Source organism: Adiantum capillus-veneris, chromosome 11 (assembly GCF_014529385.1).
Source record: "Adiantum capillus-veneris isolate H3 chromosome 11, ASM1452938v2, whole genome shotgun sequence".
Taxonomy (NCBI): Eukaryota; Viridiplantae; Streptophyta; class Polypodiopsida; order Polypodiales; family Pteridaceae; genus Adiantum; species Adiantum capillus-veneris.
The window spans coordinates 1,941,806-1,954,736 of record NC_140941.1 but is presented as its reverse complement, the minus strand read 5'-3'; the positions used below and the strand labels follow the sequence as shown (position 1 = coordinate 1,954,736).

The 12,931-nt window shown below is 46.5% G+C and overlaps 1 protein-coding gene across 1 annotated transcript in view; it reads right to left on the bottom strand.

The window, feature by feature from the left end:
• Window positions 1-12,931, bottom strand: part of LOC147446797 (sugar transporter ERD6-like 6) — a 145,027-nt gene that overhangs the window by 22,906 nt on the left and 109,190 nt on the right. The window contains exon 12 of the mRNA XM_086522777.1: window positions 6,312-6,358. Coding sequence (XP_086378903.1) covers window positions 6,312-6,358 — 47 coding nt within the window. The remainder of the gene's footprint in view (window positions 1-6,311; window positions 6,359-12,931) is intronic.

The window sequence follows — 12,931 nt, the reverse complement described above, 5'->3', positions numbered from 1 at the left end:
CTCAACTTCCTTGGCTATTTCCAATCACTTACCTTCATCCTCACAATGGCTGTTGAGCTTCATCGGGCGTGGGTTTCATATCTCCTATGACCCTGCACTTTTACACTTTAAGATTTTTTTGGTGTAGTTCCTTTTTTGTTGCAGATATGTCGACTTTCAAAAATGGGATGCCGATTTTTCACCCATCGGAAAGAATGGACTGTTAGGTGCAGCGGAATGAATGTTTGCGCTTTGCTCAAGATGAGTGCTCCGAACTGTGCGCAAGGTTCCTTTTGTTCTTATGGAAGGTAGAGCCTTCCGTTCTTAATGAGAGAGTGCTATGATCACAACAAAGTGAGTGGATACTGTGCGTGCAAGTGTATGAGACTGAGAGATAGAGAGAGGAGAGATACGACACCAGAGACGTTGTAAAACCCTCCTCCGAAGGCCCCACTCTCGTCGGCGAGAGTGGTCTACTTTTGATTGCACAATCTGGTACAATGGTGATGCAATGGACTGATGCGACTATGCCGATGACGACGACGACACTAGGGCTGAAATCTGCAATCTTTCTACTGCTGTCCAAAAACGCTATGGGCTGCAATCTCCAAATCTTCTATCTGCTGAATTCTGACTCTATGTTGGTGACGATGTTGATGACGACGATGCGACGACGACGCGCTGAAAATGCAGATGCTGAAATCTGCGTTTTCCGGGCTGAAACTGTAAACCTTGCGGAAACTGACCGTGCGATAAGGAACTGCTGCGGGAAGGTGAGATCTGCGAGGTTTGGGACTTGATTTGCGATGTGTGACTGCTGAAAACTGAAAACGCTGATCCTAGGGCTGATTCTGTCGCGATAGATCTGCAAAACGCTGAGGTTGCTGGCAGATGCAAAAACGCTAGGGCTGAAAATGGAGTTTTTGTCGCCGGGATTCTGCAGATGCAAAAACGCTAGGCTGATCTGCTGTGGTCTTGTCGCCGTGGCTCTGCAAATGCAAAACGCTAGCTGATCTGCGATGTCTTGTCCAAAAACGCCAGCCAAGATGCTGTGGAGAAAAAACGCTAGAAGCCTTTGGGGTCCTGCTGAGAAGGTGCATGTTGAGCGGTGCTCCTGCTGCCTCTTCTGCCATTGAGTGCTAACTTGGGTTTGCTTATATATTAACTTAGCAAAATTGCCCTACCTACTTTTGTTGGGAAGTCATTAAAAATAATAAGTGAAAAATACCAAAAATAGGGAAAATAGGCTAAATGCACTGGAAAATTCCCCTGACTGAATCTGATGGATTCTGAAAGAAATACTGATGATCATGTTGTGTGCAACCAAAGGATATGCATCTATGCTAAGTGACTGGGCATGCACGATCTACAAATAGACTCACAAAAGTGCCAGATCACTTCTAATCTAGACTGACTGGACTGACCGAACCCTTGTCGTGCTGTAGCTTGTCCACGGACACATAGGGTTGGATGTGTCACGCGACATCCCCTCCTTTTCAAAGTGAGGTACTACTACCGAACTCTATGGCGTCGAGGGAGATCGCCAATAGCATCCGGAATCCTGGAAGGGACTCTTCGTCGGCGCACTCTGATGTGTGGGCCGTGCGGTACTTGAACTTCATGAAGGTCTGCAACGCTTGCTTCTTTGGGACGCGTCGAAAGCGACACAAAGTCTTCTGTAGCTCCTTCGATGCTTCAGCTTCGTCAAGAGTCATGCTTCTTCCTTCTTCAAGAATCTCCATGGATGAAAATTCCTGAACCCATTTCCAACACAAAACCATGAACATACCTATTCCATGTAAAGTGAGAGGAAAAAATCTTGTCTTCCTCAAAGACTGTGCATGCAAGGTAGATGAACATAGAGACGGAGTGACAATCCGTTCATCAAACACATGCAAACAATGAGATCGAATCTTTTCTGTTTGATCGAAATCAATCAACTCTGGCAATTCGCAACGGAAATGCCCATGCTTGGTGCTCATACTTTTATGTGCTCTTCCTACAAATGTGTCATGCCAAGGAAGAGACATGGAATGTGACTCCCTAACATATGAACTTTTCAGCTTTTCATGAACAATCCGCATACATTCGTGCTCATTCATGAGTGAAACGTGCTCAACGTACAATATGTCATGCCTAGGAAAAGGGATCACATAAACACGCTGACTAAAATACAGGAAACGATCACGAATGAAACACTCGATTAATGCATGCGTATCAATCATGCGAACACATAATACTTCCTGTGAGGGTTCTGTGGACCTGGGCTCGAGAGCCAAGATCGGTTCTTCCTAAATGATTGAATCGTCCTGTGGGGATTCTTTAGACCTCGACTCAAAAGCCAAGATCGGTTCTTCGTGATTGATCGAATGTACAACGAGGTTAGCTTCGCTAGAAAAAGCATCCACTAACACATCATCCTTGTGAACGATCACATCATCTTCATGCAACTTGCTTGTGAGAAATCACATCTTGATCATGCAAATCATCATGCTTGTCATTGTCATGCAAATCATTGGCATCCAAATCATCATGCTTATCATTGTTATTCAAATCATCATGCAAGTCATTGTCAATCAAATCATCATCATGCTTCACACAATCATGAAAATCCTGTGTGTCTTGCTTTGGAGAAGAAGAGACTGAGAGAGTCTCCTTTTCCCGAATCTCTTGCATCTGTGCCTGAGATTGAGAAAAGAGTCGCAAGAACTCTTGCATGCTTGCTTTGTTCTCGCGATAAAATCTTGCTTCTCTTTCTTTGGTCTCACGATCAAATTTTGCTTCTCTTGCTTTGTTCTCTTGATCAAATTCTGCTTCTCTTGCTTTGGCTTCCAAGCGTGCTTGCTCGCGCTCACGCGCTATGGCTATCATTCTTTCTTGGTATTTACGCTCGATGGCTGCGATTCTTTCTTCACTTTCTAACTTCCAGTCCATCATCGTCTTGTCGAAAGCCTCCATAGGAGTTAGTGCAATCCTTGTCGTAGATGGGGAAGGGGGAGGGTTGGAAAAACCTCCTGGTGGGGAAAATTGTTCTCCGCCTCTCTCATGCTCATCACCTCCAAGCGAAGTATCCATTCCGCTTCGAGTTATGATCATTTTGAAGTCGTGGATTCTTGTTGTCTTGGGTTCTTAAGTTCACGAGGAACTTGGGTTCTTGGAGGTCTTGGGTTCTTGAGGTTTTCTTTCGCTTGCAAACCGTGTTTGAGAAGGATTTTCTCTTCACCCGAGTTCTACTCCTTTCTGCAGGCACACCCCTTGGCGGCCTTGCGCTCACACCAAGGTTGCTTTTTCCCACCTCACGTCGATTGGCCGGCCGCTAACTGCATGGTCCACTCTCAATGAGTGAAAAGAGACACAAGGGGAGGTTGAACAAGCCCTTCTTTCTTGGGATTCCTGTCACTTTTCAAAAACACGATTAGGAATCGACACGCCCAAGCGAACTTGGCTTCGTGTGACCGCAACAAGCAAAAAAAAATAAATCTTGGGATTCTTGTGGTTCTTTCCTTGCGTTATACAGAACACTGCCAAAGCTCTGATACCAATGTTAGGTGCAGCGGAATGAATGTTGAACTTTGCTCAAAATGAGTGCTCCGAGCTGTGCTCAAGGTTCCTTTTGTTCTTATGGAAGGTAGAGCCTTCCGTTCTTAATGAGAGAGTGCTATGATCACAACAAAGTGAGTGGATATTGTACGTGCAAGTGTATGAGACTGAGAGATAGAGAGAAGAGAGATACGACACCAGAGACGTAAAACCCTCCTCCGAAGGCCCCACTCTCGTCGGCGAGAGTGGTCTACTTTTGATTGCACAATCTAGTACAATGGTGATGCAATGGACTGATGCAACTTGAACTATGCCGATGACGACGACGACACTAGGGCTGAAATCTGCAATCTTTCTACTACTGTCCAAAAACGCTATGGGCTGAAATCTGCAAATCTTCTATCTGCTGAATGCTGACTCTATGTCGTTGACGATGTCGATGACAACGATGCGACGACGACACGCTGAAAACGCAGATGCTGAAATCTGCGGGCTGAAACTGTAAACCTTCCGGAAACTGATCGTGCGGCGAGGAACTGCTGCGGGAAGGTGAGATCTGCGAGGTTTGGGACTTGATCTCCGATGTCTGACTGCTGAAAACTGAAAACGCTGATCCTAGGACTGATTCTGTTGCGATAGATCTACAAAACGCTGAGGTTGCTGGCAGATGCAAAAACGCTAGGGCTGAAAATGGAGTTTCTGTCGCCAGGATTCTACAGATGCAAAAACGCTAGGCTGATCTGCTGTGGTCTTGTCGCCGTGGCTCTGCAAATGCAAAGCGTTGGCTGATCTGCGGTGTCTTGTCCAAAAACGCAAGCCAAGATACTGTGGAGCAAAAACGCTAGAAGCCTTTGGGGTCCTGCTGAAAAGGTGCATGTTGAGCGGTGCTCTTGCTGCCTCTTCTGCCATTGAGTGCTAACTTGGGTTTGCTTATATATTAACTTAGCAAAATTGCCCTACCTACTTTTGTTGGGAAGTCGCTTAAAAATAATAAGTGAAAAATACCAAAAATAGGGAAAATAGGCTAAATGCACTGGAAAATTCCCCTGACTGAATCTGATGGATTCTGAAGGGAATACTGATGATCATGTTGTGTGCAACCAGAGGATATGCATCTATGCTAAGTGACTGGGCATGCACGATCTACGAATAGACTCACAAAAGTGTTAATCACTTCTAATCTAAACTGACTGGACTGACCGAACCCTTGTCGTGCTGTAGCTTGTCCACGAACACATAGGGTTGGATGTGTCACGTGACATGGACAGCTCCAACTTTACGGTTTTGAAGGTGAAGATCATGGTTATTCTTATGGTGAATGACTTGTGGGACTGGCTTATGTACAGAAACAATGGCAAACTAACCCACTGTTTCGGCTTCCTCGACTACTACTTCTAGATCGGTGACTTCTTCCTCTTCTGATGCGTATTATTTGCTCAATCTAGTACTTCATCATCAGCAATCACACAAGCCATAGTTGAAACAAGACCAACCGCAAGATGTTTTCCTACCTTTGCATCAATTGTGCAGAATTTGTGATTTCAATTCTTACATCATTTCGATTGGCACAAAAGTTTGGGATTGTCTTTGCAGCCTCTACGAGTGGTTGCTCCCGGTCAGATCCTTGCTATAGAGAAAGACTTTGTTGAATCTCCAATAGTTCTCTTCCCTTCAAGCTGTAATTTCTCACATGCACCAGCTTTGAGAAGAGCTTGTTGTATGTGGCAAGGTGATCACTTCAAAGGACATGGCTACATGACTTTGGGCCAAGCTTCCCACGCAGCATGACTCCTTTTACCAGTCCCTTATTTTCTCTGCTCATGCTACCGCTTGGGAGAGTTTTTTACCTTCTTTACAACAGATTTCCCATTATCTTCAGGATCAAGATTCCCCTGACACTGTTGCGGGTGTCAGTGACACTGCTTTGGCAGCTACTCGTGGTGATGGGGCTACGACTTAGCAAGGATAGTTTGTCATTGGTCATTATTCCTTGTGAATCCTAGTTTTTCCTATCAATTTAACTCTTGTATCATTTCTTGTGAGTTATAACTACCTGTAGACCCATTGGTCTAGAATTCTAGTATGTCTCTTTTCTGCCTAGTTCTTCCAATAGCATGGCTCATCCACAGTCTTAGTTCTATCTAATTTTCCACAAACAAAATGATATATATACCCCACAAAGACGAAAAAAGATAAAACAAGGAAAAACCTAATTATAGTATTTAGTAAACCCTACCGTGCCCCCTCTCCTTCCCTTCCCCACTACCCTCCACCTTGCTCCATCTCTCTCCCGAGTCCCCTTGCCCCAAATCTTCTCCCCTCGCCTATTCTCCCCCTCTCAACCCCCTACCCTCCCCCCTCGACCCTATCTACTCCCCCTAGCCCCCTCTCCCACTATACAAACTCCTGTCTTTGCCTTGGGTGTGGATGAAAGCCCATCAGATCCTAATCTTTGGTGGAGTTCAGCTTGTGCAAGCCATCACATCCATAGTTGCAACGAAACCAGTTTCTTCCACAAAAGATATTGGGGAAACGATTGAAACGTCGCGTTTCTGAAAGTCGTGTTTCATTGAAGACAAAAAAATTCGCTTACGTGGTTCCCATCTATTCTCTTTGGAGTTTCAGTTTCAAGTTAAGACATGAGTTCTGCAAGAAATTGCCTTTGTTGCATTGTACCTTAATTCGATTGATAAGAAAGCTATAGTTTCCTTTAATTCAATATCTCAGAAATATAAGTATTTGCGAATAGACTGATAACTGGCCATAATAAGTAAGAGAGAAAAGAGATAGACCTGAAGAGCAGCAAGCGCAAGAGATGCCAAGCTACCAGCTGAGACGCCTGCATTACAAGAGAAGAGATGAATCAACTGACTTTTTTAGGTCAAAATAAACATACATTATGTTTTCTTTTCTCCTCAGAAAAGTCCAAAGTACAAATTAAAAGAGCGGCTAAAACATGAACGCATGTAAAGAAAGAGAACATTGAGCAAAAGTGATTAAATATTCATAACAAAATGTAGTCAATATATAAAGAGATGAAACTCTCTTTCTTTGGATTGTTTTTCCCTCACCGAGTCGATAAGGAGTCGAGGGATGCGCTAGATCGCTAAATGTAGTTCTGCACATCATGGAGACAAACCTTGCGAGAACAAAGGGAGGCCCACTTTTTTTTCTTTCTATTTTGTCCTGGTGTCCCCCCCCCCCCCCCCCCCCCCCCCCCCCCCCCCCCCAATTGTTACCACAATAGAGTTTCACCACCGAGTTCGAGACGGAACATTGTGGTTCCTCTACGCCTGGGACACCAGGAAATCAATTTCCGGGAGTGCAAGGGATACGCATAGATCAGGGAAGAACTCACTAGTTCGAGTCTATGAATAGACGAAAGGGATAGCCAAAATATGCGAGATGAGCTTACTCGGATAAAACTTTGTACATGAACATCGAGGACAAGACAGCAGAAAGACTTAATTCCTAGATTTCAACAGCATACTACAACAGAAACATGATACAAAAGAGAAAATTCTTAAACCCTAATCTAATATATAGACTAAAATGAGATTCTACAACATACAAACTTGAGACAAGGAAAAAGACAGCCAAATTAAACACAGTTGATCAAACATCCAACATCTGGTAGTGAGAACAACAAAGCACAGAAGGTGCAGCATACAATGGGAGGACGGGGAGAGCCACATTGGTTGTCTGTACTGCCAGAAAATTGTGGTAAACTCTATTGAGATGAAGGGACCAATCCAGTGGATAAAGACAAAAAGCCTCCCATCCGCCATCACCATATGCTGTTTGAGATGCCTCATAAGCAATCGACTAGCCCAGAGGGTATGGATCAGCTCCAACCACAAGTCCCTGTTGGTCGCAGTAGAAGGCATTGAATTCCCCTTAGAGATACCAGAGCAGCAAGCCCTCCGTTTGAACAAGGCTGCGAATGTGCTCACATAGTTCATCCCACTCTCCACTCCAAGACTATGCCGCAATGTACAAGGAGCAGCAAAAGATGAAGCACCCTTATGGATTTGGACTGCAAACTATCCACCTCTGCCTCTTAGACTAGTGCAGGGCCGTAGAGAGTCAACCAGCACCCCAACAAGTAAAGTTCATGTCCTTTGGACATCCACCAATGGGAACACATAGACATTGCCTTTGGATTTCCCTAGAGCACAACAGATTTGGCTTCGGGCCTTGCGTCTCATGCTTGTTAACCTTCTGCCAAGTGTGTACTAACAGCTGCATTCCTCTAAGCCACCAACCAGTGGAAATGCATCGCTCAGCAGAGGTGTCAGCTGCCCCACAGATGGATCTATGAGCATAACCTAAGAGTCAAGAGCGTCTTCTAAGACCCCGCTGAAGAGATGGGGAACGAACGGTGCTAGGTTCCCCGCTGCATATGTAAAATGCCCTCCTTGTAGGCCCAATGTGAATAGATGCTCTCCCTTGCTGACATTCTTATAGTGCTCCTTATACCAGACCCTTGTGAAAAATTGAGGAAGAGTCGAATGAAACCAAGTTGGACGCAAAGTAGACAAAGACGTTTAACAATTTCCACCAGCAAATTGAATTTGGATAAGAAATCATCAAAGAGATTAACACCCTCCCCCCCCCCCTCCGGGCCTTGCATTGATTTTGTCCCGGCCCATAACCCTCGCATCCTTCTGCCCCCAATTCCCTCGCCTGTTATGTGCGGGCTGCCTTCGGCTTTTTGGTGTCCTTCATTGTGGTCTTCACCTTCCTCTTTCCAGCAGCAGACACAGAATGGCGGCCCCTACTCCACCTCAAAGGGACTCTACTGAATACCCCTCGTCTGACACCGCGGAGCCAACGGCCCGTCGACTTGCTCTTTCCCCACAAGAGTAAGCGAGCTTGATGACCAAGGTGGAACGTCTTCAAGCCACCTTGATCATTTGCAAGATTGTTAGCACACGGCCCAGCAGAGGCGAGGCTCATGACTTGCTTCAAGCCCGACTCCTCACTGGAGTGGGCAAGATCATGGATGTGTAGATTTTTGGGAGAGGCTACACCAGATAGAGTTTGAGTCTCCAGAGATGGCAGCCAAAGTGATCTCGATGAGCCCGCTTACTCTAGGCAATGGCCCCACGGCTTCGACCTTACTATAGATGTGCTTGAGGAGGAGGAAAATCTCTCTATCTCAATCTGCTCTCCACGACTGAGGCGAGAGTTTATTCCCTTAATTTCCAGGATTGGCTCCATGATTAGGACAGTCTTGGAGACCCCGTGCACTCAGCATCAATTGTGGCCAAGGGCGCAAGGCTACCAACTGTGCGGGTTCTTGTTCGAGACACACATACACTCCCAAAGGTGGTTTTACTGCCTCAGGTGAGTGGTGGTTGGATTAGACAGAGCGTGGAGTATTCGGCATAGTTACCCGGAACGCGGAACAGGAACGGCGACGGGATCCCCGCAGAACGGGGGAACAGCTAGGGGTTCGGAACGGGAACGGCGCGGAACAGGAGGTATAAAAAACACCCAAATAGTGCATTTTTTAGCTCCTTGTGTTTAAATACAAGGAGTATTAGAGTGCTTTGACTCTAATACTCACAAAAAACTCGTTTTGAAGACCATTCAATCTTGCTATGACTAGATGATGTGAGAGAGAGAGAGAGAGAGGGAGAGACTCGAGAGAGTGAGAGGGAGAGGGAGAGATTTGAGAGAGTGGGAGGGAGAGGAAGAGAGCTTGAAGGCTTAAAGCCTTGAGCCTTGAGAGAGTGAGTCTTGAGAGGGAGAGATCTTGAGAGTGTGAGAGGGAGAGAGCTTGAGCCTTGAGGATTAGCTTGTGGAGAGAAAGGGGGAGGGGGGTGCATTTTATGAGTCCTTGAGGCCTTGCACACTTCAAAAAGAAGCCCAAACATTTACTTCAATTTTTTCAATTTTTGCCAAATTTGTTTGTAGCCGTTGGCCGTTCCAGGGGCATTCCGGAACGTTCTGGGGGCGTTCGGAACGTTCCGGAACGGCCGTTCCGGTTTGCACTGGCCACCCGGTACATCAAACGTTTCGGGACGTTTCGGAACGTTCGGGAAGGAAACTGCCCCCCCGGAACGCCGGAACGGGGGCTAGGGGGCGTTCCCCGGTAACTATGGTATTCGGTCCTCCCGAATCAGTGCCTCATTTGCAGACAGATGGGCCATCTTGCAAGGGCTTGTCCACGCAGGAGAGTTGGGCTTGCTCCAGTCACAGGCCACTAGGGCTGGCCCTTCATCGACTCCTGATGTGCCCCCAATTGGGGCTTCGGAGACCCCAAGAGATCCAGCTTCAATAGAGGCAAATGGCAAGACTGAGGGATTGCACCAAGTCAAGGGTCGCTGTCGATAGGGCCTGGCTCCTCGCACGGATATCCGTCCTACTATTCCTCGATAGGAGTGGGTTCCTCCCCCTCCCCCTCTTTTGTGCGGGAGGATCTGCCTCACCCCTCCCCGGTCTCCTCCTCTAGCTGCTAGTTTTGACCACACTTTGCTGCACGTCGCTCCTTGGGGAGCTCTTTTGTTGCGAGCATGCTGGTTCAGCAGAGGCAGACATTCCTTCGACTTCCCCTCTTGGTTGACACCTCGGCCTTTGGGATCATTCCAAGGGGCCTCTCCGGTTTTGACATCAGCAGACGATGGGACCTCTTCAGCTACACCTTCACTAGATTTCTTGGTGACACCCATGCTGACTTAGAGGCAGCTTGTTTTCGGGTTCATGTCATGTTTCTTGCAGCACGTGGTACAGATGCTCTACAGTCTACAGTCGGATGCTCCTTTCCACTTTGTGGTTGCGACCAGCAGGATTGGACCTTGGATTCCGCACTTGGTTGGCTACAGACTCGGGCCCTTGAGTTCTCTCATCACACGAGGGACCTCGGGATCACAGATTTGTTGCAGATTTTGTGGCCTTAGGCCAAGTTCATAGTGACTTTTCCGGATGCCACAAGCTACAGAGACATCATTATTCACTTTTTTGCAGATACGTAGTTCCCTCCTTGTTATGTATACACTCATGAGGACTCTTGGGCAAAGGATGTAGCTCAAGAGGACTGCAGAGGCCTCTTGGGTATGGGTGGGACATGTGTTGCAGACTCGCTTATCTCGAGGTCGATTAGATGTAGATTACTCCCCATCCAAACTGGCCTGGTGATTGCTGGTCGGGCTACTGCAGCAGCATTCATCTTGTCTCATTGACCCCATGAGGATTGCCTCGTGGAATATCCAGGGCCTTGGAGGACCTCAGTTTGTATGCCATCGAGGTCGTTTCAGACAGGAGCTTCAAAGATGCCTCCTAGGTGGACCTATTGATAGTCTTATGCTACACCCGAGCATCATCTGTGTGAGCTGCATTCAGCGATGTGAAAATGTTTTGCGAGGTAGGTATGAGACATTTTGGTCAGCTGCTTTTGGGCCTGGCAGCATTGAGGGAGGTGTATGTATGACTATTGCGGACTCATGGAAGCAGGCCATTGTGGGCAGAGGTATCATTGTGCCAGGCAGGTCCAGTGGGTCACCATGCAAGTTCAAGGTAGCCTTGTGGGCTTCTTGAATGTTCATGCGCCCAACCATGCGAGTGCACAGGCTGAGTTTTGGTCACATATTGTGAAGTCCTTACTCACGCAGAGCACTGGTGCATTGGGGGGGGAATTCAACCTGTTGGAGGACCCCTCGGATAGGATTGGAGGCAGCCATGTTACTGTTCACGGGGCTGAGCTGGCTGCTTGGGAGCACCTATGTATGACTATGAGGATTTCATATGTATGGCAGCATACAAGCTTTGTACGGTTGTCACAAAATGATGACGTGGCATGACCAGATGGATAAAATGACTATTTTCTAAGTTGTTCCCAGCTTAGGGGTCTCATCCGATGGGGCCTAGGGGACACATAGGTAAAAGAAAAAGAGAGAAGAAGAAAATCAGTGGAATTGTTGACGTGGCTGGCTGGCTGTACGGAGCAGAGAGAGCCCCTAAGTACATATTTATAGGCTCTAGGCTTTCTCAAAAGCAATTTCATGAAAAGGTTTAGTCTCAAAAGCATCTGGTCCAAAAGCTAGCACTCCAAATCTGCTAGTGCAAATCGTGGATTTCCATACAGTCAGACAACGCGTTTTGTGGGCGTCCGTACAGCCAGCCACATCAGCAGTTCCGCGTGGCGTTCTTCTTCTCTCTTTTTCTTTTACCTATGTGTCCCCTAGGCCCCATCGGACGGGACCCCATAAGTTGGGAGCTTATAAAATAGTCATTTTAACCATCTGGTCATGCCAAGTCATCATTTTGTGACAACGGCCCTCAAATAGCCTCTCTTTCTCTCGGCCTGACCGTCAAGTAGGAGGTGTGAATCTATCCACAACAAATCCGTTCTATGTTAGTGACCACTTTGGTGACATGGGCGGTTCAATATGCATCTCGGTAGGGACTACTTTTTCTGATCATGCGCCAGTATTCTTATTGTGTCAAATAGACAGAGGAGTGACATTGTCATGTTACGCATCCCAAAGAGAACTTTGTTGGATACTAAGCTCAAGGAGCAAGTTGTGTCGTTGTGGACAGAGAGTTTAGACGCGAAGGGAAACCCTGCTGCTAGAGCGGGTTTCTTAGACGAAAAACTCACTCTTTTTCCCGTTGACCACCAATCTATGTTGCGGTAGCACCTGAAAAACTTGCAAGAGATGGTGTATTTGTTCTGCTGCACACTTCGAAAACACGGTAATGTCGTCAAAAAAGGTGTCCACAAATGACGTGCTCTCTCCAAAAATCATGTCCATCCTCCTGTTGAACGTTGAAGGAGCATTTGTGGGACCAAAAGGCATCACTAAATACTCATACAATCCAAAAGACGTCTTGAACGTAGTTGATAGGTGAAGCCTATGGTGGATGGTGATCTGCAGAACTCATGGCGTGCAGTAGATGAAAGAGAGAGAGAGAGAGAGAGAGAGAGAGAGAGAGAGAGAGAGAGAGAGAGAGACTCGATATTCAATAGCAAAACAAAACACACGATATATTAGATTAACTTCTTATTACATATATATTGAATTGCATCTTTCCCATGCAAATTAAACTTGCAAACTCCAAACAACTGAAGTGTAAGTGCATGGATTTCAAAGACTGTTCCCACGGATTACACCACGTGGACAAAGGACTTGAACCGAACAATCCTCCCCTCAAGCCTGAACTAGACAAGCAACTCATGATACCTTGAGTTTTTGGGGTACTCGTCAACCGTGAGTTTTAGGTTCTCTCACAACCAAGGATTTCTAATGTATCCATAACCTAGTGCTATCTCAGTAACCTCCCCTTGAACAGATAGGGTGTAAGCCAAATATTTAGATACCAAAAATGGAGTTTTTGGTTCACTGCCAAACCTTGGGTTAAGGTGTACCCAGTAACCTCATGAGAAGCGGTAACAAAATAGGACTTG